Source organism: Podarcis raffonei, chromosome 2, assembly GCF_027172205.1.
Source record: "Podarcis raffonei isolate rPodRaf1 chromosome 2, rPodRaf1.pri, whole genome shotgun sequence".
NCBI classification, from domain to species: domain Eukaryota; kingdom Metazoa; phylum Chordata; class Lepidosauria; order Squamata; family Lacertidae; genus Podarcis; species Podarcis raffonei.
The window spans coordinates 114,205,030-114,231,312 of record NC_070603.1 but is presented as its reverse complement, the minus strand read 5'-3'; the positions used below and the strand labels follow the sequence as shown (position 1 = coordinate 114,231,312).

General features: G+C 46.0%; 1 protein-coding gene and 1 long non-coding RNA gene across 4 annotated transcripts in view; both read left to right on the top strand.

Annotated features, from left to right (window-relative positions):
• Window positions 1–23,985, top strand: part of PPT2 (palmitoyl-protein thioesterase 2) — a 54,299-nt gene extending 30,314 nt beyond the window's left edge. For all 3 annotated transcript variants that reach the window (XM_053379354.1, XM_053379356.1, XM_053379355.1), the window contains exons 2-9: window positions 3,658–3,830; window positions 8,270–8,423; window positions 9,084–9,179; window positions 10,739–10,846; window positions 15,261–15,344; window positions 17,300–17,384; window positions 21,767–21,821; window positions 22,643–23,985. In XM_053379354.1, the coding sequence (XP_053235329.1) occupies window positions 3,669–3,830; window positions 8,270–8,423; window positions 9,084–9,179; window positions 10,739–10,846; window positions 15,261–15,344; window positions 17,300–17,384; window positions 21,767–21,821; window positions 22,643–22,786 (888 nt within the window). In that variant the 5' untranslated portion in view covers window positions 3,658–3,668 and the 3' untranslated portion in view covers window positions 22,787–23,985. The remainder of the gene's footprint in view (window positions 1–3,657; window positions 3,831–8,269; window positions 8,424–9,083; window positions 9,180–10,738; window positions 10,847–15,260; window positions 15,345–17,299; window positions 17,385–21,766; window positions 21,822–22,642) is intronic.
• Window positions 23,986–23,990: 5 nt separating this feature from the next.
• On the top strand, window positions 23,991–25,888 carry LOC128409183 (uncharacterized). The gene is made up of 2 exons (XR_008329191.1): window positions 23,991–25,290; window positions 25,333–25,888. It is a non-coding gene; the product is annotated as an uncharacterized LOC128409183 (long non-coding RNA).
• Window positions 25,889–26,283: the final 395 nt, after the last annotated feature.

Below are 26,283 nucleotides of genomic sequence, written 5' to 3'. Positions count from 1 at the left end.
AGATGCACCTGGCCACCTCCCTCCAATCTTTTAGATGACAGGCAAAGACATCTCTCTTCTGCCCAGCTTTTCATAGAATAATAAAATTGTAGAGTTGGAATTGTAGAGTTGTTTATCAGCTCCATCTGGAACGCAGGCTGAGACCCTACCTGCCCGCGGACTGTCTCGCCAGAGTGGTGCATGCTGTAGTTATCTCTCGCTTGGACTGCTGCAATGCGCTCTACGTGGGGCTACCTTTGAAGGTGACCCGGAAACTACAACTAATCAAGAATGTAGCAACTAGACTGGTGACTGGGAGCCACCGCCGAGACCATATAACACCGGTCCTGAAAGACCTACATTGGCTCCCATTACGTTTCCGAACACATTTCAAAGTGTTGGTGCTGACCTTTAAAGCCCTAAACGGCCTCGGTCCAGTATACCTGAAGGAGCGTCTCCACCCCCGTCGTTCTGCCTGGACACTGAGGTCCAGTGCCGTGGGCCTTCTGGTGGTTCGCTTCTTGTGAGAAGCCAAGTTACAGGGAACCAGGCAGAGGGCCTTCTTGGTGGTGGTGCCCGCCCTGTGGAACGCCCTCCCATCAGATGTCAAAGAGAAAAACAATTACCAGACTTTTAGAAGACATCTGAAGGCAGCCCTGTTTAGGGAAGTTTTTAATGTTTAATAGGTTATTGTATTTTAATATTCTGTTGGAAGCCACCCAGAGTGGCTGGGGAAAACCCAGCCAGATTGGTGGGGTATAAAGAATAATAAATTATTGTTGTTGTTGTTGTTGTTACTATTATTACTATTATTATTATTTATTTTTAGGGGGCCCCAATGGTCATCTAGTCCAACCCCCTGAAATGCAGGAATCTCAATTCAAGCATCCCGGACAGATGGCCATCCAACCTCGTCCATGAAGGAGAATTTTGGGAGGGGGTAGAATGGTTTGGAAAAAAATCAGTTTCCTTCCGTTGGCGTGTTGTTTTAAGTATGCTGTCCCCTGAGTTGAAATAGCTTTTATGAACTTCTTGTTTGTTTGATTTTGGTACACCTCCCAGCGACATAAGGGGAAGGGCAGCATACAAATACTAATACAAGATAATTAGGTGATGTGTTAATGAGGATATGCTTTGTGTCGTTTTTCGTTCAATAAGAGCAATAATACCTTGTGAAACTGGGAAGGGCTGGCGCTTTAATTTGTCTGCAGAAAGTCCCGGGTTCAGTTCCTGGCATCAGCACCAGGAAGGGCTGGGAATGTCCTCTGACAGGAGCCCTGGAGAGCTGCTGCCAGTCATTGTAGGCTGCTCTGATTCACGCTGAAGTGCTAAACCTGTGCCTGCGCAGTACCATTTCAGTTTGCACGGACAGGGGAAATATCTCATAACTGCAGTTAATGACTACAGAACATGAAGTCCCTGCACACAGAGTTCTAGCATGCCAGGAAGAGGGCAGGCCAGAACCCTTCCCTCTGGCACCTAGATTTCATTGTAAACATAATTGTTTCTGTACATAGGAGCATTCGCTCCCTCGATTCCCTCGCCGGCAGGCTTCAGTGGTGCAGCCCAAGCACAGATTTGCTATTAAATTAAGTTTCACCCAAGGTAAAGGTAAAGAGGTCAAGGGACCCCTGATCATTAGGTCCAATCACAGAAGACTCTGGGGTTGCAGCGCTCATCTCGCTTTATTGGCCAAGGGAGCTGGCGTACAGCTTCCGGGTCATGTGGCCAGCATGACTAAGCCACTTCTGGACAACCAGAGCAGCGCACGGAAACGCCGTTTACCTTCCCACCGGAGCCGTACCTATTTATCTACTTGCACTTTGTCGTGCTTTCGAACTGCTAGGTTGGCAGGCGTTGGGACCGAGCAATGGGAGCTGACCCCATCGCGGGGATTTGAACCGCTGACCTTCTGATTGGCAAGTCCTAGGCTCTGTGGTTTAGAGCACAGCGTCACCCATGTCCCTCTCACTCAAGGTAGACCTATTTAAATGAATGGACCTAACTTAGTCATGTTCGTTGATTTCAGTGTGTGTGCTTTGGATAAAACGCAGTTTTAATACCTTCCCTGGAAATGCTTATTCCATTAAAGTAAATGATCCTGGAACATTTTTACAATAGAAATACTTAAAATGCAATCACATGAAAGCAGTGATGAAATAACATCTCTGTCCATCAAGCCACTGGGTAGTTTTCAGTAAACTGCTGTCTCTTTCAACTCCTTGTTGTTGTTGATAATAGTAATACCCCACCCATCTGGCTGGATTGCAGAATGGAGATAATATTGCCTATTTTACAATATGATGACATGCGAATAATTGAAAGCACTTTACAAACAAGATCTCTGGCTATAATGGTAACTTTAGGGAGAGATTTTCCAGGGTTCACAAGGCTGTGTGTGGCAAATGGGAGGTGACAGGTTGCAGAACTTTTAAAGGCATTGACAGGATTTCTGGGTCATGACCCAGCAGAGAGAGGTGTGTGGGTTGAACATGTCGTAGACTCAGAGAATATACAGGCTGTGCTCATATGCCGTGCTGAACCACAGTTTAGTGCTTTAGGCTGTGTTAGTACGTAATGCTAAGCCACAGTTTACTACTATGCAGCTGAGCCTCTATCAGTCGTGAGCAAAGAAGCATCAGGCTTGTGTGCTGCCATCTCCAGCTCCCATATGGCTTGTGCTAAGATTATATTGGATTTCGCTGAATCTCGCCTTAGCTTTACGGGCAAACCAGGTTTACTAAACCACTAGTCAGTTTGAACAACCTGGCTTCATAAACCCTGGTTTGAAGTTGGGCTTGTTAAGCAACCGATTGCAGTTTGTTGCAAACCAGTACAGTGGTACCTCAGGTTACATACGCTTCAGGTTGCATACGCTTAAGGTTACAGACTCTGCTAACCCAGAAATAGTGTTTCAGGTTAAGAACTTTGCTTCAGGATGAGAACAGAAATCGTGCTCCAGCTGCGCAGTGGCAGCAGGAGGCCCCATTACGAATTAAGTACTTAACCCGAGGTACCACTGTATTCCTGGTTCTTAATAATAATAATAATAATAATATTTTTTTATTTATACCCCGCCCTCCCCGGCCAGAACCGGGCTCAGGGCAACTAACACCAATAAAATTACAATAAAACATAATAGGAAAGGGAAAAAAGAAATAAAAAAGTTAATTAAAATATGGGTTAAAATACAATTTAAAATGCAGCCTCTTTTTAGTAGTAGCCCATAAATCAGAACCATAAGGGGAGGGAAACATAAGGGTCAAACTGGGTCCAAACCAAAGGCCAGGCGGAACAGCTCTGTCTTGCAGGCCCTGCGGAAAGATGTCAAGTCCCGCAGGGCCCTGGTCTCTTGTGACAGAGCGTTCCACTGAGTCGGGGCCAGTACTGAAAAGGCCCTGGCCCTAGTTGAGACCAATCTAACCACCTTGTGGCTTGGGACCTCCAAAGTGTTGTCATTTGTGGACGCAGGTTGGATTCTGTGAAAATCATCTTGGCAGAAATCCTCCTCTTGGCTGCAAAGGGAGGAGGAGAATGTGAGGGGTCCTGGAGGTCAGTCTGGGTTCCACAACGGAGGATCAAGTAAGGAGACAAGGAAGGTTAGGCAGAAGAAGGAGAAATTGCACAGGGAGGTCCCATTAACCCTAACCCTCATCTCTCTCTTTCTCTCTTGTCTAGCTGGTGGGATCATGCGGCAGCACCAAGGCTATATTGGGCTACTTGCTCCATTATGTATCCTGTTCCTTTTCCTCCTGTTTACACTCACTGCCTCTTACAAACCCATCATCGTGGTCCATGGCCTGTTTGACAGCCCTTCCGACTTCCGGCAGCTGTTGGTCTTCATCAATGAGGTGAGGCTGAGGACCAGAATTCCTGGCATGAATGTGGGAAGTGGGAATAGAATAGTTCATGTATCTTAAAAGGTAAAGGTACCCCTGACCATTAGGTCCAGTCGTGGACGACGCTGGGGTTGCAGCACTCATCTGGGAGCCACCATTTGTCCGCAGACAGCTTCCAGGTCATGTGGCCAGCATGACTAAGCCGCTTCTGGTGAACCAGAGCAGCTCACGGAAACGCCGAACACCCATATCACTAAAACTAATGGGCCTGTCAGGAAGCTGGATGCTTTCTTTGATTTCTCAAAAGGGCTCTCAGTTTGGGATTTGGCAAACGAATCCTCAGTTGTTTAAGCGAAGCGTACCTGCAGCATGCATCAAACCTCTCTTGTGACTCTGATGCATACCACATATGCCACTCATCTGCTGCAGGGCAGACAAACAAGGGGTTTTTATTTTATTTATTTTTTGCTCTTACCAGCGGAAGACCTGTGTAATTTCACAAGAGGAAGGGAGGAAAGGAACAGGAGCTTCCAGTCCCTGCTGCCACCCTTCTTCCTTGCTCAGTCCCAGATCTTTATTTTATTGATTTATCTTGTTTAGGCTTTTATCGTAGAATCATAGGGAGGCAAGGGGCCTGAGGGTCATCCAGTCCAACCCCGGCTGCAATGCAGGAATCATTGCTAAAACATCCATGACAAGTATCCATGCAACTTCTGCTGAAAAACCTCCAAAGAAGCAGATTCTCTTGGGGGAATCTGCTCCACTGTTGAATGTCTCTTACCACCAGCAGTTCTTCCTGATGTTGAATTGGCATCTCCTTTCTTTTCACTTGAAGCCATTGGTTTGGGTCCCACCCTCCAGAGCAGGAGAAAACAAGCTTGCTCCATCTTCCATGCGGCAGCCCTTAAGATATTTGAAGATGGCTATCATATCTCCTCTGTCTCATCTTTACCAGGCTAAACATACCCAGCTCCTTCGACCGTTCCTCATAAGGCATGGTTTACATGCCCTTGATCGTCTTGGTCACCCTTCTCTGTGCACCTCCCGGCATGTCAATATCCTCCTGAAACTGTAGGGCCCAGAACTAGACACAGTACTCCTGGGGGAGTACTATCCTTTGCCCCAAGGATTTTACTTTCTTGGGCTCCATGATCAATGCAGATGGTGACAGCAGTCACGAAATTAAAAGACGCCTGCTTCTTGGGAGAAAAGCAATGACAAACCTAGACAGCATCCTAAAAAGCAGAGACATCACCTTGCCAACAAGGGTCTGTATAGTTAAAGCTATGGTTTTGCCAGTAGTGATGTATGGAAGTGAGAGCTGGACCATAAAGAAGGCTGATAGCCGAAGAACTGATGCTTTGGAATTATGGTGCTGGAGGAGAATCTTGAGAGTCCCATGGACTGCAAGAAGATCAAACCTCTCCATTCTGAAGGAAATCAGCCCCGAGTGCTCACTGGAAGGACAGATCCTGAAACTGAGGCTCCAATACTTTGGCCACCTCATGAGAAGAGAGGATTCCCTGGAGAAGACCCTGATGCTGGGAAAGATGGAGGGCACAAGGAGATGACAGAGGACGAGATGGTTGGACAGTGTTCTCGAAGCTACCAGCATGAGTTTGACCAAACTGCGGGAGGCAGTGGAAGACAGGAGTGCCTGGCGTGCTCTGGTCCAGGGGGTCACGAAGAGCCGGACACGACTAAACGACTAAACAACAACAAATGTGATTCCATGCCTCAGAACAACAACCCTGTGAGGTATTCCATGCTGAGAGAGAGAAAACGACTAGCTCAAGGTCACACCGTTAAGTTTTAAGACAAAACAGGAGGAGGAGGAGTTTGGATTTGATATCCCGCTTTATCACTACCCAAAGGAGTCTCAAAGCGGCTAACAATCTTCTTTCCCTTCCTCCCCCACAACAAACACTCTGTGAGGTGAGTGGGGCTGAGAGACTTCAAAGAAGTGTGACTAGCCCAAGGTCACCCAGCAGCTGCAGGTGGAGGAGCGGGGACGCGAACCCAGTTCCCCAGATTACGAGTCTACCGCTCTTAACCACTACACCACACTGTGTCCTCCCCTATCCTAGCCTGACATGCGCACCCGGGTTAGGGAACATTTAGCCCTCCAGATGTTGCAGTACAATAACATCTGGAGGGCCAAAGATTCCCCACCCTTGATATAGCGGCTACACCCCACTGGCTTTATGCTTCGCCCTCTTCCCTGATTTCACCCCACTTCTCATTTTCTCAGTGTTAATACGGGAGGGATAATTGTGTAAACATCTCTCCTAATAAGAGGCAGGGATGGGTTGTAATTTACCTCTCCAAGCCCTGTGTGACTCAGAGCTGTCACAGGTGGAGCCGTTGTAAAGATCCCTGTATGGCAGGCTGATGTCTGCACTGGGATTCACTGGTTAGGCTGGAAAGGCAAGTTACCTGGGTAATGGAAGAGGAAGCGTGGAGTTCTGGCAACTCCTGAGTGCTTGCTTGTTTCAATTTCATTTGCAGAAATAGAACCACAAAGCGAGGAGAGTTCTTAACTGGCCCCTGGTCACCAGTCAGATAAAGCATTTGCAAGACTCTCTCACTCTGTATGTGGTATTACACCGTGCAAATGCAGAATGGGATGCAGTTTCCCAAATGTTTGCTTGTTTTTTTTAATGTAGTGGCATAGCTTAGGGGCAGTTGCCTCGGATTGTTAGGTAAAGGGACCCCTGATCATTAGGTCTAGTTGTGGCCAACTCTGAGGTTGTGGCACTCATCTCGCTTTATTGGCCGAGGGAGCCGGCGTACAGCTTCCGGGTCATGTGGCCAGCATGACTAAGCTGCTTCTGGCGAACCAGAGCAGTGAACGGAAATGCTGTTTACCTTCCTGCCGGAGCAGTACCTATTTATCTACTTGCACTTTGACGTGCTTTCGAACTGCTAGGTTGGCAGGAGCAGGGACTGAGCAATGGGAGCTCACCCCGTCGCGGGGATTCGAACCGCCGACCATCTGATCAGCAAGCCCTAGGCTCTTTGGTTTAACCCACAGCGTCACCTGCGTCCCTTGCAAAATTGTTAGGGGTGCAAAATTTCAACACCCAGTGCTGCCTCAATGCAGCTGCACGTTTCCGTCGCTGGGCTCCATTGAAACCGGCGTCCACATGCGAACCAGGAAGCGACTTCTCCAGACAATGGAACGACTCTTTCATTTCTTATCTCTGCAGCTGTGTTCTCCTGAGCTACATGGATACTATTACATGCATGCATACTACATCCATTTCCCTCTTACCCCCCCTTACAGGCAGCCCCGGGCACTGGCAACCCATGTTACACCACTGTTTTAATGCGCAAGTTTCTAGTCCTTAAGAATGCATTGATAACTTTGGACTTTGCAGCGGCCGTTGCACAATGCCACATGTGGCCACTGCCTTGTGGAGTCTTGGAGCACAGCTAGGCAGTAATGGCAGCAGGACTCTGCTTGCGGCTGCCAATTCCCTATAAAATGTGAGGGTTCTGCCAGCGATATAAGGCACGATTAAACTAGGCAAGAGGATTGGGCATCATAGCACGGGCAGACAAACTCACACTGCCTGTGCTTTTTTCTACCTAATCCTACTCTTAATTTATTTGTTCATTTCCGTTCCTGAATTGTTTCCTAGTCCCAGAGTTCCCTGGGAGAGGGGATAGATTGCTGAGCTGCTCTGGGAACTATAGTTCTGTTTGGGGGGGAAAGGAGTCTACTAACGAGAGCTGAACCATAAAGAAGGCTGATCGCCGAAGAATTGATGCTTTTGAATTATGGTGCTGGAGGAGACTCTTGAGAGTCCCATGGACTGCAAGAAGATCAAACCTCTCCATTCTGAAGGAAATCAGCCCTGAGGGCTCACTGGAAGGACAGATCCTGAAGCTGAGGCTCCAATACTTTGGCCACCTCATGAGAAGAGAAGACTCCCTGGAAAAGACCCTGATGTTGGGAAAGATGGAGGGCACAAGGAGAAGGGGACGACAGAGGACGAGATGGTTGGACAGTGTTCTTGAAGCTACCAGCATGAGTTTGACCAAACTGTGGGAGGCAGTGGAAGACAGGAGTGCCTGGCGTGCTCCACGAAGAGTCGGACACGACTAAACGAGTAAACAACAACAACAGCTTTCTGCTCCCGAAACAAACTACAGCTCCCAGAATTCTTTGCAGCCGGGGGGCGGGGGGAGCCATGACTTAGCAGAACAGTAGTTCCTATGCATGTGTGGAGATAGCCTTGGCATGATGTGAGCCGCGAGTGCTAGCTGTGAAAAGCAGTGTTGCAAAATCTGAAGCTAATATTTACTTTTAAGAAACGTATTTTTGGTGGGGCAGCAGCAGCCTACCTTAAGCCTTGGGTGCTCCAAGAGAGGTTGAGCTTTCAGCCCTTTTTGAATCTCTTCTCCCTCCCTCCCTCCCTCTCTCTGTTCCCGCTACTTCCTTGCAGACCCACCCAGGTACCAACGTCACAGTCATTGATCTGTTTGACCACACTGAGAGCCTGAAGCCTCTTTGGATGCAAGTGGAAGGTTTCCGGCAAGCCATTTACCCCATCATGCAGAATGCTGTCGATGGAGTTCATCTCATCTGCTACTCCCAAGGTATGTGTGAGCTGAGGGCTTCAGACACTCTTTCTGGGTCTAGCCAATGGCCCATTGTCTGGTCACAGGAACACAGGGACCTGCCTTATACAGAATTGGACCATTGCTCCATCCCGCTGCTGGTGTTAAATCCATTGTCCTGGGTTTTTCCTCAGTGTTATGCAGAGATTATCATTTTCTGATTACTCTGGGAAATACCGTATTTTTCAGGTTACATATACTTCAGGTTACAGACTCCACTAACCCAGAAATAGTACCTCGGGTTATGAACTTTGCTTCAGAATGAGAACAGAAATCGCGCGGCGGCAATGGGAGGCCCCATTAGCTAAAGTGTTACCTCAGGTTAAGAACAGTTTCAGGTTAAGTACGGACCTCCAGAACGAATTAAGTACTTAACCGAGGTACCACTGTAAAACAAGCTTGTCTTATACACGGAAAAATACAGTACATTATATTTTAGGGTCTTCATAAGATCTTCCTTCTCACCTGTAAAGAGACCCCACAAGACTGAGCAGTGACCACCAGTTTGGGGCTTGTGTGTGTGTTTCCTGTAATAAATAATTTTTTTGAAGAAATGGAGCGACGTGAAACTAGGTTGACATGATACGGGACTAGGGTTCTTCTTCTCTAAAATATGACCCCCCTTCCTCTGTCTTCCAGGAGGACTCATCTGCCGCGCTCTCCTCTCCACGACGCCCGACCACAACGTGGACACCTTCATCTCTCTCTCTTCCCCACAGATGGGGCAATATGGGGGTAAGTCGTGGGGCAAGGGCAAGCCAGTGATTCCACGCCTGGAATACTGTGTCCCAATTCAGGGCACCACAATTTAGGAAGGGTGTTGACAAGCTGGAACATGCGCAGAGGTGGGCGACTAAGATGATCAAGGGCGTGGAAACCATGCCTTATGAGGAACAGTCGAAGGAGCTGGGTATGTTTAGCCTGGGAAAGAGGAGTCCGAGAGGAGATAGGATAGCCATCTTCAAATATCTCAAAGGCTGTCAACATGGAAGAGGGAACAAGCATGTTTTCTCCTGCTGTGGAGAATAGGACTCGAACCAATGGCTTCCAAGTTACAAGAAGGGAGATTCTGGCTCAACAACAAGAGCAAGCTTGAGTGCTGCTGGATACTTTTCTCTCTCACCCCTCTCTATACAGTGGTACCTCGGATTACATACGCTTCAGGTTACAGACTCCGCTAACCCAGAAATAGTACCTTGAGTTAAGAACTTTGCTTCAGGATGAGAACAGAAGTCGTGCTCTGGCGGCGTGGCAGCAGCGGGAGGCCCCATTAGCTAAAGTGGTGCTTCAGGTTAAGAACAGTTTCAGGTTAAGAACGGACCTCCGGAATGAATTAAGTACTTAACCTGAGGTACCACTGTATAAAAGTATAATTTTTTTAAAAAAATGATTTTATATATGCCATTGTTTTCACTGTTTCTTTTTTATATATACATTCATACCTCAAGTTACAGACGCTTCAGGGTGCGTTTTTTCAGGTTATGGATGTGCCAAAACCCGGAAGTACCAGAATGGGTTACTTCCTGGTTTCGGCGGTTGCGCATGCGCAGAAGTGCCAAATCACAACCCGCGTGTTCGCAGACGCAGCACTGTGGGTTGTGAATGTGCCTCCCGCACAGATCATGTTCGCAACCTGAGTCCACTGTATATGTAGCTGTTTCTTCATTATCTCGTAAATTCGCTTAGGTCAGGGGTCTGCAACCCGCGGCTCCGGCGCCGCATGTGGCTCTTTTACACCTTTGCCGCGGTTCCGGGGCGGATACTAGCGAGGGAAGGAGGCGCATTGTGCGCCCCGACACTCCCCACTGTGGCGGGCGCTGTACTGGCTGTGACGTCGCATGGGGGCGGTGCGTGCGTTAGTCACGCACCGTCCCGACGTCACCTTCCCGCCCACCCGCCCGCCCGCTACATTGTAAGGGGCATGTACACTGGTCACTGCATTGAAAGGGGGCATGTACGCTGGTCACTGTTTTGAAGGGGAGTGAAGAACACACACACACAAAAAGGTAACTTGTTAATTTAACGTTTATTACTATGAGGAGGAGTAATTCTGAGGGGTCAAACAAAGAAATAATAAAAAAAAGTGACAAAAAAGTTATTTTTATAATGACGAGGTTTGCGGCTCCCAGTTTTTTTTCCTTCGGAAACGGGTCCAAGTGGCTCTTTTTGTCTTAAAGGTTGCAGACCCCTGGCTTAGGTGCACCTCATGGATGAAATAAATGAAATAAATAAGAACCACAGAGGGGGAAGCAAAGTCTGTGCTCACTCTCCTATGATTCCCTTTGTCATTTCAGACACCAAGTACTTGAAGTGGCTCTTCCCGGAGCACATGAAATCCAACCTGTACCGTTTATGCTACACGCAGCTGGGCCAGGATTTCTCAATCTGTAACTACTGGAATGGTGAGATTGCTGCTGCTGCTATTATTGCTACTACCGAGATCACAGATCATAGAACTGTAGTGTTGGAAGGGACCACGAGGGTCATCTAGTCCAACCCCTGCAATGCAGGAATCTTTTGCCCAACGTGGGGCTCGAACCCATGAGTCTCATGTTAATAATAATAATAATAATAATTTTTTATTATTTATACCCCGCCCATCTGGCTGGGCTTCCCCAGCCACTTTGGGCGGCTTCCAACAAAATATTAAAATACAGTAATGGATCAAACATTAAAAGCTTCCCTAAACAGGCCTACCTTCAGATGTCTTCTAAAAGTCTGGTAGTTGTTGTTCTCTTTGACATCTGGTGGGAGGGCGTTCCACAGGGCGGGTGCCACCACCGAGAAGGCCCTCTGCCTGGTTCCCTGTAACTTGGCTTCTCGCAGTGAGGGAACTGCCCGAAGGCCCTTGGCACTGGACCTCAGTGTCCGGGCAGAATGATGGGGGTGGAGATGCTCCTTCAGATATAGTGGACCGAGGAAATGGAAATGTTCTACCAACTGAGCTATCCCAGCAGCCCTAGGGTTTCTGAGGCTTCCCAGTAGCTCTCATTTACATACCCAATTTACAAGAATGTAAGTTGCATACATGCAATATGCCTTGCATGAGAGTTTGGACCTCAATGTTTATTTAGATGATGATGATGACGATTATCAATATGGGAGAATCTGCAGAAAACAGCCCAAGAAGAATCCACAGCTGTTCCTCCTCCACCACCTGTTATTTGACAATTTGACTTGCCAAAACAGCTTTTGCTTACGTTATTTTGGCAGTGCTTACAACGGCCCTGTAAGGTAGCCCAGGTTATCATCCCCATATTTCGAATCAGTATCCTTGAGGATGAGAGAGAGAGCAGCTTGCAAGGACCATTTGTGGCTGAGGACAAATAAGAAGCAGAGATGTCCCAGCTAATACTTTTAACCCTTAGGGACTAGCTCTGATGGCTCCATTGTGGATTTCCCATCCATCATCCTGTCTTTTGGAACACCGGAAATTTGCCACTACCAGGAAGCAGGATATTGGGATTGCTTAAACTTGCCCTGAAATTACTCCGGAGATGGTCATTGCTCACACTTATGCTCTTATTTAGATGTCATAAATTGTCATAAAGGCATTGCCCTCCAGACCAGAAAAAACAGTGACCTCAAATAGTATGTGGCTTGGCTCACTTGTGCGAGTCATCGGCAGCTATGAGATTTCCCGCAGTTCTGATGAAGTGTGCAACCTATGCCATAATAAATTATGTTAGTCTGTTGCAAAAACAACAACAGAATCTCGTGACACTTTGAAGATGTCTGTAGCTGATAATCTGGCATTTGCTTTCTTCTTCTGGCTCTTAGTAGTCTCAGTTGCAGGAGCTAACAAGGATTCATTTGTCAGACCTCAGTACAGTAGTACCTCTGGTTTCGTACTTAATTCGTTCTGGAGGTCCGTTCTTAACCTGAAACTGTTCTTAACCTGAGGTACCACTTTAGCTAATGGGGCCTCCCACTGCTGCCGTGCCGCCGCCACGCAATTTCTGTTCTCATCCTGAAGCAAAGTTCTTAACCTGAGGTGCTATTTCTGGGTTAGCGGAGTCTGTAACCTGAAGCGTCTGTAACCCGAGGTACCACTGTACTGAGGCCTGGGCTGTGTATCCTTTTCACGTAAACGTGACTTAGACGTTTTGATGTTTGAGCGTTATAGGAATTATATTAAATTGGGGGGTTTTTAAAGCAGAGGTTGGAGGGACATCTGTCAGGGATTATTCAAAAGTGATTCCTGCAAAAGTGATCTCCTGAGAGCCAGTGTGGTGTAGTGGTTAAGAGCGGTAGTCTCGTAATCTGATGAACCGGGTTCACGTCTCCGCTTCTCCACATGCAGCTGCTGGGGGACCTTGGGCCAGTCACACTTCTCTGAAGTCTCTCAGCCCCACTCACCTCACAGAGTGTTTGTTGTGGGGGAGGAAGGGAAAGGAGGATGTTAGCTGCTTTGAGACTCCTTCGGGTAGTGATAAAGCGGGATATCAAATCCAAACTCTTCTTCTTCTCCTGCATTCCTGGACTAGATGACTCTCGGGGTCATTCCAATTCTACAATTCTCTCCTGTCAAGTGACTTTCCTTTTCCCACACTTCCCTTTGCTCAGAATTAGGCATATTCACGGAGGATATTGATGGCTGCTACTAGCCACAATGGCTGTGTTCCAACTCCACCAGGGTTAATCCGGATTTATATCTAGACACATTATGCACATTGTAAAAAGAAAAAGAATTGCACAGTGCGAAATAAGAGTTTGGGTGTATGGGAGTTAATTAGGAGCCAGGGAGTTTCTAAAAAGGAAATAGATTAGAGGATGAACACGGATTCCTTTTGAATTTCCATCTCCATACATTTATACTGTATTAGGAGACTAATTACTTGACTGGTCAAAGCCATTTATTGTAGAGTTGTTTATCAGCTCCATCTGGTACGCAGGCTGAGACCCTACCTGCCTGCAGACTGTCTCACCTGAGTGGTGCATGCTCTAGTTATCTCCCGCTTGGACTACTGCAATGCGCTCTACGTGGGGCTACGTTTGAAGGTGACCCGGAAGCTACAACTAATTCAGAATGTGGCAGCGAGACTGGTGACTGGGAGCGGCCGCCGAGACCATATAACACCGGTCTTGAAAGACCTACACTGGCTCCCAGTACATTCCGAGCACAATTCAAAGTGTTGGTACTGATCTTTAAAGCCCTAAACGTCCTCGGTCCTGTATACTTGAAGGAGCGTCTCCACCCCCATCATCCAGCCTGGACACTGAGGTCCAGCGCCGAGGGCCTTCTGGCGGTTCCCTCGCTGCGAGAAGTGAGGTTACAGGGAACCAAGCAGAGGGCCTTCTCGGTAGTGGCGCCTGCCCTGTGGAACACCCTCCCAGCAGATGTCAAGGCAATAAACAACTATTTTACTTTTAAAAGACAACTGAAGGCGGCCCTGTTTAGGGAAGTTTTTAATGTCTGACACTGTATTGTTCCCCAGAGTGGCTGGGGAAACCCAGCCAGATGGGCAGGGTATAAATAACAAGTTGTTGTTGTTGTTGTCATTGTTGTTGTTGTTTAGCAACGCTCCTCTTATTTTGGAATCAAGTTATGTCCATAACTCTTTGGTAGTGCCAGCAATCAGCTGATTGGCTGAGATGCATCTTTACCTGCCCCACACCTGACGTCCTGTGTCAGGTCTGGTATAAGTGCAGGTAGCTGTGACTTGAAGGCAGTGGCAGACTTTCAGCTTTAAAGTTTCAGTGGTGCCCTGTGCGATGCCTGAATTGGGCATCCTTCCCGCCTTTCGTATTCCCGTCGATCATCGTTGTTGTAGCATCCTCTCGGCTCGCACCCGATGGAGGGCCAGCGAGTGTATTGGGGGTTGTGAACCAGTGGGTCCCTACCACTGATCTGCCAGGAATGATGAATACAAAGCAAATTGGGGTAGATGGGTTGGAGAAGGAGTGTGGTTTTGTACGTCAAGATCCCTGGTCTTTGGGAGTAGTCTGCATGGTTGTAGTGGTTAGATTGTCAGACTAGGTAAAGGTAAAGGGACCCCTGACCGTTAGGTCCAGTTGTGGCTGACTCTGGGGTTGCGGCACTCATCTCGCTTTATTGGCCGAGGGAGCCGGCGTACAGCTTCCAGGTCATGTGACCAGCATGACTAAGCCGCTTCTGGCGAACAAGAGCAGTGCACGGAAATGCCATTTACCTTCCCGCCAGATTGGTACCTATTTATCTACTTGCACTTTGACGTGCTTTCGATCTGCTAGGTTGGCAGGAGCAGGGACCAAGCAACGAGAGCTTACCCTGTCGCGGGGATTCGAACCGCAGACCTACTGATCGGCAAGTCCCAGGCTCTGTGGTTTAACCCACAGCGCCACCCGCATCCCCTGTCAGACTAGGACCAGAGTTCAAATCTCCACTCAGACATGAAGCTCTCACTGGGTGGCCTTGGGCCTCTCACTGCCTCTCAGCCTAACCTGCCTCACGGGGTTGTTCTGGGGATTAAAAGAGCCGGGGGAAGGACCTTGAGCTCTTTGGAGAAGGAGGTGGGACGTAGACAAAATAAATAAAAATTATTCCGTTGCAGGGAAATGCACTCTGTGCATGCTCTGAGTCAGTTGCGGCTTCTTGCTACTGCTACGCTTGTTCCAGAGATAAAACCTGCCAATAAAAATAAGTTCCAGGGCTATGTTCAAATCTAAAGCCTTCGTTCCCCCCCCGCAAAAAAGAGGCTGGTTTTTAAAATGTTATTTATTTATTTTATGTTTTTATATTAAAAATAAGGGGGAGGAGGTGTTGCAGCCTGTCTCCTGGGTTCTGCGGGAAAAGGCCAGTGTATAAAGCAAACGAGATTTCTCTGCCTTTTTCAGATCCACACCATCGGGATCTTTACCTCAACAACAGCAACTTCCTGGCTCTGTTGAACGACGAGAGGCTCCATCCCAACGCAACAGGTAATAAAGTGGCGTTGCTCCTCAGTTCCCAATGTAAAAGGGGGAGTAGTAGGCTAGCCCCAGTTGGCAGGCTTACCCCACATCCCCACTTTCAGCTGATGCTTGTCTTATCCTGGCAACCTGTCCATACAGCCCTACAGCCCTGGGTGACTTAGGTCTGCATTGCTAATCTTTGGTCAGCTAGGTCTCTCAGGTAGTCTACCTCGTAATTTCTTTTTTTTCTTCTATAATTTTTATTACATTTTCTGTTTTACATTTTAGAAAATTCATTCAAACAACCTTAAAACACCAATGACTTCCTTTCTTCTCTTTCCATGGTTCATTTTCCAAAACATAAACCCCTGCATATTTTATATAAACTAAACCAGTCAGTATTCCATTATTGCATCCATTAAAAGCTATTTACACTGTTGAGTTTATTTTAATGCTGCCCACGTTTTCAAATAAACACAATTTTCCTCCCTATATTCTATAAACGTTTTCCAACCTTCTTTAAACATATGTTTAAATGTTTATAGCCTTGCTCATAAGTTCCTTCAAGAGGTGGAGAGAGAACTCCGTTGCTAAATACAAACCCACAGCGAAGCAATGACTGAAGAGAAAATTGAAACGGGGGCTTCCTAGCTTACAAATTATCCTCTTAAGGCCAAACTAGTCATGTCGGTGGATGCCAGTGTTTGTTCGTTCAGGTGTCTCCCCAATTTCTATCTCAAACATTTTCCTCCCTGGTCTGATTCACTTCCAATGTCAGTGCTGAGTTGAGAGAAAAGTGTCTGCCATGATAGAGTGCCTGGCTCTTCTCCTTCACCTGCAAGAGTGTTGTGTAATAATAATAATAATAATAATAATAATAATAATAATAATAATAACCACCGACACCCTCCCCAACTCCAGTTGATTCATGAAGAATAAGCATGGCTGCCTCCCCTGTCCGTTGTGGTCCTCATACTGCCTCTGAGGTGTTACAACCAGGCCAAGTCTCAAGTTGAATAGGATAGCTCTGTTTTATTAATTTTTTTAAAAAAGGCCTTGCCAGCATCCTGACACAGAAATTTAACAGGTTATTGGCCCACAACATCTGACAACTGAGCACGACGTTTTGAAGATGGAGTGTTCTTTTGTTTGCGCGAATGCGGCTGCCTCAAGTTAAACTTTTCCCAAAATGGAGAGTTAAAATGTGGGGGTGGGGAAATCCTTGCTTGCTAAAAGTTTATATGTCAGGCTCCTGGAATTCTCCAGAAAGGTTTGCCAGGCCAGTTCAGCTGTGGCAACTATAGAAAGGCTTGTCAAAACCTTTCTGTGTTTTGTTTTGCCAATCCTTTTTGGAACTGATTCAGTTGGATCCTGGATTCCTGCCACAAACTGCTTGCTGACTGTGCTGTGTGTGTGTTGTGTTTTATGACTTTTCACTGGGTATTTCCAACCCCCCCCCCCCCCGTTTTGCTTTATTTTAATTACCTGCTATCTAGTTTTTATACTTCAAGCTGTCTTGTGGGTCCTCATAGGAAGAAAGGCAGGCGACAAATATTTGAACGAAATAAAAGTACGGGAGCAGAGCCAGAAAACAAGTCATCACAGCTTATTCCTCTCTTTTTACTGCAGTTTGCCTTAAGACTTCTAAACAGCAAAGCACTGTGAGATCAGTAGGAAATGGGCACATCTATCAATTTTGTGTTCTTTCAGTTTCTCATTTGTTTCTGTCCCCACCTTCCCACACCAATTTGTGAGGCCATAATAAAATTTAAGTTGCTGGCCATTACTACCTCTTGCAGGAGCAAATTATGTAGATTAACTCAGGTCCACATCTCAGAGAATTCAGAATGAGGAGAGATCGGTTGTTGTCTGTCAGGGGCAGAGGAAGGAGAAGAACGTGGGACAAAGGAGAAGAGTCTCCACAGTGACTTTGGTGACCAGATTTCTGAATCTTTTGCCTCTCTCTCTCTCTCCCAATACAGCCTGGAAGAGAAACTTCCTGCGGATCCGAAAGATGGTTCTGATTGGGGGTCCAGATGATGGTGTAATCACGCCATGGCAGTCCAGGTGAGCTTTAGGAAGCCGCGAGAAGACTCTCTCACCCAGGTTGAGATATGATACGATACAATATGATTGTTGTTGTTGTTTAGTCGTGTCCGACTCTTCGTGACCCCATGGACCAGAGCATGCCAGGCACTCCTGTCTTCCACTGCCTCCCGCAGTTTGGTCAAACTCATGCTGGTAGCTTCGAGAACACCATCCAACCATCTCGTCCTCTGTCGTCCCCTTCTCCTTGTGCCCTCCATCTTTCCCAACATCAGGGTCTTTTCCAGGGAGTCTTCTCTTCTCATGAGGTGGCCAAAGTCTTGGAGCCTCAGCTTCAGGATCTGTCCTTCCAGTGAGCACTCAGGGCTGATTTCCTTCAGAATGGAGAGGTTTGATCTCCTTGCAGTCCATGGGACTCTCAAGAGTCTCCTCCAGCACCAGAATTCAAAAGCATCAATTCTTTGGCAATCAGCCTTCTTTATGGTCCAGCTCTCACTTCCATACATACGATACGATAATCTTATTGTCTTTCTCCCATACAGAACAACGGAATGGAAAAAATCTACATAAGACATTCAGAAACCAACAAGCCTGCTATCCCAGCTATTCCAACCTGGTTAGCCCCCTAAAAACTCCAATACCCCATTTTTAAACACAATATACTCCCATAGAGACTCCTTACACTGCATTTAAAACCAAAATCGCATTTGGATAGAAACTGTTTCTTAGGCGGCTAGTCCTAGTCTTTATAACCCTGTACCTTCTTCCAGAAGGCAGAAGCTGAAAGAGATCATTTCCGGGGTGCGCACTATCCTGCACTATCTCTGCAGCTTTCTTATGGCACCTGGAAGCCATAAAGGGGAGAGGGGGAGATTCAGATATTGATGAAGTAGATCAGGGACAGGCTATATGTTACCCTTCTGGGACTACAACTCCCATCATCCTGCACCATTGGCCATGCTGGCTGGGGCTGATGGGAGTTGGAGACCAACAACATAAAGAAGAGTTTGGATTTGATATCCTGCTTTATCACTACCCAAAGGAGTCTCAAAGCGGCTGACAATCTCCTTTTCCCTTCCTCCCCCACAACAAACACTCTGTGAGGTGAGTGGAGCTAAGAGGCTTCAGAGAAGTGTGACTAGCCCAAGGTCACCCAGCAGCTGCATGTGGAGGAGCGGAGACGCAAACCCAGTTCACCAGATTACGAGACTATCACTCTTAACCACTACACCACACTGCAAGGGACCCTGAGGGTCATCTAGTCCAACCCCCCCCCCCTCAATGCAGCGATTCCAACCAAAGCATCCATGACGGATGGCCATCCAAACTCTGCTTAAAAACCGCAGGGTTAGAGACAAGTGTTCCTGAGCTATGTTTATGCGTTGGGTGTGTGCGTTAAATACAGTTTAAAGCCCCAATAATATGAGTAAATGAAGACTCTGGATTTGTTTTACAGTGGTACCTCGGGTTACAGATGCTTCAGGTTACAGACCCTGCTAACCCAGAAATACTACCTCGGGTTAAGAACTTTACCTCAGGATGAGAACAGAAATAGCGCGGCGAGGCAGGAAGCCCCATTAGCTAAAGTGGTGCTTCAGGTTAAAAACAGTTTCAGGTTAAGAACGGACCTCCAGAACAAATTAAGTTCTTAACCCGAGGTACCACTGTACTGTGTTTTATTAATTTATCCATTAGCACCAGACAGAGCCACTTCTCTCACTTCTGTGCTGAAGGATCCTTTCTAGCTTCCTGCATGTGTAAGAGCGAAAACTCTCGGTGCCACTTCTGTTTTGATTTCTCTCCAGCCTGTCTGCTGACTCATTCGCCGGCTTATGCCCCAACAGTAGAGCAGGATAATAAACTGATAATAAATGAAGATAAGGCTTTTGTTTCCAAGCACAGATTTCTGCCTTCTCTGTCACTCTTCCCCCCGCCCCACCCATATGCTATCAATGCAGAGACGCCATTCGGACTTGCCGATAAGGCCATAAGGCTTTTAGGCTTGTGAATCAGAGCACACAGCCCAGATTACGAACTTGTCTCACTGTTGAGATCTTTGCTGGAGGGCCAGCTTTGGAAAGTCCCCGTTCTGAAGTCAGATAGGGCTGCCTTTTCCTCTGGCCTCCTGCCGTAATGCTTTTTAGGTTTCGTGCAGAATCCCTGTTGTATTCCTAGGCCATTGATACTGTGTACGCTTTCTTTGCTGCTGGTTCTGGCCCCCGCCCCAGTATTGTATCCTAATTTTCTTTTTTTATTAATTTTTATTGAATTTTACAAGAAAAGGAAAAGAAACAAAAAATAATACATAACACTGTAAACACATTTATATACATGTTTTCCAAAATGCAAACTGAAAAAAGAAAATAGTTTTCATAACCAATACTATTACCAAATTCATGCTTCAAACATTACAATATATAAATCTTAGTTAAAATATTATAACAGACTTCCACCGCATTCACCGCATGTCTCTTAGTTATCTCGCTCGCCTTCACATCTGTTCTTCAATCATTTCCCTTCCTAAGATTCTTTCATAATCAGTCAAATCTTTATGTTCTCTGTATTCTTCACAAGGTTAGTCTGGCACAACCAAACTTTCATATTTGAGCCCTGCTTGTATAGATATTCGTTTAAGCATTCCCATTGTTTCTGAATTCTAATTTTTGATTTATGCCTTATTAAATCCATCAGTTTTGCTAACTCCAGGTACTCACATAGTTTACTGAACCATTCCCCTTTTGTTGGGATATAATTTCCTTTCCAGTGACTGGCTACCAACGTTCTTGCTGCTGTTGTTGCATACAGAAAGATGTTGATTTTGTCTTGTATCCTAACTTTCATTGCTTGCTTTGTTGTATTTCAGATAAGCTACCTTGAGAGTAGGTAGAGCAGGTTTGTAGCTCAGTAGCAGAGCTTGTGCTTTGGAATAAAACAGTCCCAGCTTCAAGCCCCAGGATTTCCATGTAGGTCTGAAAGAAACACCTGTCTCAGATCCTGGGCAGTGTCGACAATACTGAGTTAAATGAACCCAATGGTCTAATTCAGTATATGAGGGAGCTTCCTTTGTTAGGTATAAATATTAGAGAGAGAGAGAGAGAGAGAGAGAGAGAGAGAGAGAGAGAGAGAAATTCAGCACTGCCACAGTGCCTCTCTGTTAGGTGGCGAAATCCCTTAATAGATGTGGGCATTTTTTTTAAAAAAAGGGGTGGTGATGCTGCCCTGAAATATACTGAATTTTGTAAAATGAAACAAAAACCTTGAAATATTGCAGGGTGTTAATTTTACAACCTGCATGCTATATCCCGTACTGCTCAAATCCAAACGCAGCACGTGGCTAATACTGTATTATCAATAGTTAGGTCATAAATCATAAGCACCCACATATAATATATGCATAGTTATGCAAAAGTTCATAAACAAGAAATAGTAAGCATAATAAATTGCTGTCAGGGAACACCGTGACGAAGGCACAGTAGTCAGTGTCCAGCATTATTGTAGTGGTAGGTGCTCCAATGTAGGGAGAATATATTCAAACTGCTGTAGAGTGTAGCAAGAGAGAGCCAGTGTGGTGTAATGGTTAAGAGCAGTAGTCTCGTAATCTGGGGAACCGGGTTTGCTTCCCCGCTCCTCCACATGCAGCTGCTGGGTGACCTTAGGCTAGTCACACTTCTTTGAAGTCTCTCAGCCCCACTCACCTCACAGAGTGTTTGTTGTGGGGGAGGAAGGGAAAGGAGAATGTTAGCCTCTTTGAGACTCCTTAAAGGGAGTGAAAGGCGGGATATCAAATCCAAACTCTTCTTCTTCTTCAAACAGCAAACAAAACAGGATTGCAGCAGACATGTAAACAAAACTGTTTCTCATCCATGGCAGATAGGAATTGCCTCCTGACAAATAGGGAGGGAAACTTTCAATGCACCCCCCCAAAAAAAAATCAATAGGAAATAAATTTATTCTTTGTTTTTAGGCATCAAAAGATTAACTTAAACATTTGTAGGTGACTAGCTGGTAACTTTTAATGGACTTATTAGTCTGGATAAAATTGCAGGTGCATACTTTTCATATGGGTCTTATCACAGAATTTGTTTATTTGAAGCATTTTCGTTCCGGCCTTCTGCCAAGAAAGACTCCCAGTGTGGCTTTCAGCCTTCACAACTTGAAAGATGTGACATGAAAGGAAAAGGGATTGGGGAGGGAAGAGGAAGAAAGCAAACAAACACAGGCAGTGGTTCTTAATTAAGAGTTTCAGGTCATGGGGTTGGATCTCAGCCGTGTGTGTGTGTGTGTGTGTGTGTGTGTGAGAGAGAGAGAGAGAGAGAGAGAGAGAGAGAGAGAGAGAGAGAGAGAGAAAGGGATCAAGCACTGTCCTTGTAATGAAACCTTTCTCTTCCCTCTTCTCCCTGCAGTCTGTTTGCCTTCTATGATGATAACGAGAATGTGAGAAATATGACATCACAGCCGGTGAGTGAGGCTAGACTGCCTAATTGGGGGGACAGAGCCGGGGGCATCAGCATGTCAAAATAAATGTATTTTTTGGTTTACTCGGAAAGGAAGTTGGTATTGGGAAAGGAGGATGTTTTGAATTTTTAATAACTTGTTTTTAACTTGGATTTCCATTGATATTTTTAAATGTACACACACACACACACACAGTGGTACCTTGGTATTCAAACGGCTTGGCTCTCAAACAAATCAGCTCCCGAACGCTGCAAACCCAGAAGTAAGTGTTCCAGTTTACGAACGTTTTTTGGAAGCCGAGTGTCTGACGCGGCTTCCCCTTTGAGTGCAGGAAGCTCCTGCAGCCAATCAGAAGCCGTGCCTTGGTTTTTCAACCGTTTCTGGAGTTGAACAGACGGATTAAGTTCAAGAACCAAGGTACCACTGTATATATCTTAGAATGTTCCTCTCAATTGCAAGTCCGCTCTTCATCAACCTACCTGAAGGCCTAGATTTTGAAAGTAAATATTTCTAGGCTGGTTTTCTTCCATAAGACCTTCAAAATGGCTCCTGAAGGCTGGCGGGGGGGATGCCTCTGGATTTGAAATATCAGAGCATTCGTGGCCTAGTTAAAACACGTGTGTAAGAACCAGGACCTCAAAATCCCGTGGAAAGGTACGTGTCTCTTGCGCATTGCAATCTAAAGGCACAACCAAGCGACATATTAACTGGTTAAAAAATCCCACGCAACTGGTTTTGTCTTCAGCTTCATGACAGGGCTTTTTAAAAATCATTCTTATTTTTTGAGCAGGAGTTTAAATGATCTCGTTTCTCCTTTCCCTCAGGTCTACCTGCTGGATACCTTTGGCTTGAAGACTCTGGACGCTCGAGGCGACATCGTTTTTTACAAAATGCCAGGCGTCACCCACACAAACTGGCATTCCAACCTCACAGTTTATGACACTTGCATTGCCAAATGGTTGACGTAGCTGGCGGGGACTTGAGGAGAAGCTGGCAGAGGAGGAGAGTGTCCTAAACCGAGATGCGCTGTGGTACCTCATCTTGGCATTTCTTCCCAACCGAGAAGAAACCCCGCTTCTGTTACCTATAGCTTTTTTGTTTCGTTTTTATTTTTAGGATGGTTGATATTTTCTTTCATAGTGGAAGAAACCTTTTTTTCCTGCAGGACCTTTTGGTGAAGACTGGGAGCGGTTTGGGGGGTTCCGGGGGCTGCAGGGTAGGAAATGATCGTGCCATTTTTTAATTTTTGGCAGCTCTGAAAGCTGCAGGAAAAACAGCGAAAGGACAATTCAGCAGGATCAAATACTTGAGAAGAATTGGGGGAGGGGAAGGGGGATTTAGGTGCTGAATTTGGCAAAGAGACTGAAAACAGGAAATGTATTACGTTTAAATGCAATGTTCCTATTTCATATTTCCCAGTTTCCGAACCTCTTGCAGAAATCTATGCCTTGTGGAAGCTGGCCATATTTCTCTTTGAAATTCTAACACTGAAAAGGTTGGATTTAGAAAATGCCTTTTCAATTGGACTTTTAAAAAAGACATCACATTCTTTCTGGCAAAAATCTGAATACTGTTTCTAATGGAGACTAAACTTCCAGAAAGATGACAGAAACTAATTGTGGTAAAGTTTCAATAAGCTAACATTATTTTGCAGAGATAAGTTGAGATTTCTGCTCAAATTTCTGCTTTGACATTTCAACAGAGAAGATGGGTCAGTTTGTAGTATTTTACCAAAACTCCAGTTCCCTGGCATTTTCAAATTTTAACCATGTAGGCGTCACCACAAAATCATCTAATGGTTCAGGCTTGCAATTTTTTCAGTAATTTGCTTCAGTCTCTTTGTTTGCACCACAATGTTGGAAGGGGCTTCAGAGCTTAGTCCTCCAATCATAGATCAAGACAAATATTTTAAATTATTGACTAAATGGAAAGGCAATATGTATTTATTAGAAATGTGTATATTTCCCCTTCTCCTTTAGAAGCACATTCTCAGAAACTCAGGTTAGCAACAAAAATCAGTGTAGACAGAAACTTTGTCGTTTGCTCTGTTGTCTATATTTTTTAAAAAATGATATGTGCTTAAACCACCCAGTGACAGCTGTTAAGAGGCAGCTGCTGGCTGATTTTGGGGGAGCATCTGCTAAAGTACCCTCATCTCTTGGAGGGAAAACTGGTGCCCTTTCTGATGTTTTGGGACTACAACTTCCATCATCCCTGACTGCCGGCCATGCTGCTTGGGCTGATGGGAGTTGGAGTCCCCCAAGATGCGAAGGGCCACAGATTCCCCACCCGTCTGCTACAGTATTAACTCTTACTATCACCAAGGTACAATAGGACATAATGTAATAGGACTCAGGTTTAACGCTGACTGTGGATCCAGGCTGTGTTTATGTGAAGCACATTCATTTCCTCAAATAATTACAGGTGCTGTCGTTTACCCCTCACAGAGTTACGATTCCCAGCAGCCCTTAACAAACTGCAGAAAAGAATGTGCCTCAAAGTGTATACTCAGCTGGAGTTTGAAAAAGGAAATGAAAAAGGAAATGAAGACAAGACAGGGTTCACTTTCAGCTGCGCTTGGTGAGGCTTGAGGGGAATAATTATTCTTGGAAATGTTTTACAAGCTATGTGGAATGAAAGAATGGAACGCTAGACTGCTCCACTTCTAGCAGCGTGGAGAGAAGCTGTGTTTTTGAATGCTCCTCCACATAAAAGAAACACACAAATCCTTTATGTAGTAAACCGGTACACTGGAGAGAAATGCTTAGCTTAGCGCTTTATCTGTTGTCTTAGCTGCCTGCATGCTACAGAAGGGGCTTTTTAGCAGGGGAACATCTAGAAATGTGACCCACACATGCCTGCAATTGGAAGTCAGGCCACCCAGACTCCTTATCCCTCCCTTTCATTCAGTCTACTAGGTTGATCAGCTGGCTCTTAATGTGTTTTGGCGTTCTTCCTTTGATGAGGTGACAACCAGAGCTCTGTATATAGCCCAGCTAGCAAGCAAATGGGCAGTATTCAGATTTCATCATGCAAAGTTTGAGTTCGTTTGCACAGGCTGCCTGGATTTTTTTTAAAAAAATTATTATTTGCATAAATCAGCTGAAAGGCACAAAACTTTGGGTTTTACTGTAATGTATGGCAAGCAAGGTAGATTGTAGAGTTGAGGAAAATCCTCACTACAGTGGTACCTTGGGTTACATACGCTTCAGGTTACAGACTCCGCTAACCCAGAAATAGTACCTTGGGTTAAGAACTTTGCTTCAGGATGAGAACAGAGATCGTGCTCTGGCTGTGCGGCGGCAGCAGGAGGCCCCATTAGCTAAAGTGGTGCTTCAGGTTAAGAACAGTTTCAGGTTAAGAACGGACCTCCAGAACGAATTAAGTACTTAACCCAGGGTACCACTGTATTCCAAAGTAAAAGTGCAGCTAGTGGAGGTGATAAATATCTGAGGTGCCAGATTGCTGTGAGGTACTGAGGACTTCCTCCAATTTTCTCCCTTGGTGTGAATAGCATTTTCGGTTTGCTGTCCGAGCACCAGAAGAAGGTTACATTTGCACTGAACTCCCGTCTTTGCTTAAGGTGCAAAAATCCTTGTTCCAGTGGTGGCTGGTTGACATTGGGACCGATAGGGCAGGAAGGAGGGAGGCCAGCAGTAGGTGGCGCTGGAGCCAATGGCAGGCAGAAGCAACAAATTATACTTTTGTCCCTATCCTCCTCCCTGCCGAGTCCTATAGGGGGCAGCACTAAGCAGGTGGAGGCTGACAGGCAGCGCCACCCTCTGGTTGTAAATAAGAAGGCAGACAGGTCTGGGCTGGCAGAGCGCAGGCGGACAGTGGGGCAGACTGACAGTGGTGTTTCTGAGTGTGCCCCACTCCTTTTTCCATATAAGTCAGGGATAGGCAACCTAAGGCCCGGGGGCCGGATGTGGCCCAATCGCCTTCTCAATCCAGCCCGCGGACGGTCCAGGAATCTGTGTGTTTTTACACTAGTAGAATGTGTCCTTTTATTTAAAATGCATCTCTGGGTTATTTGTGGGGCATAGGAATTCGTTCATTTCCCTCCCCCCTCCAAAATATAGTCCGGCCCCCACAAGCTCTGAGGGTCGGTGGACCGGCCCACGGCTGGAAAAGGTTGCTGACCCCTGATATAAGTGAATGGATGCATTTTCTTCACCCGGGGGGGGGGGGAGTGCAGAGAATAAAGCATTGCATTTTGGGCCACGGTTGCTGAGGTAAAGCCTTGGCATTCGGTTGCAAACATTTGGCGCTGCCTTCCCATGCAGCTGTCCAGTTTTAGCAAAGGTCTTAAGATCCTTCTAGCGTGAAGTGCCAAGGACTGGAGGTTCCAATAATAGAATAAGGACCTTAAAATTTTTTTTTTTGCAAAGCATGTTCTGTACTTTTCCACATGTGAACACAGCCCCAATGAAGCCACTTGGGTTTGCTTCAGATTGTACTTTGT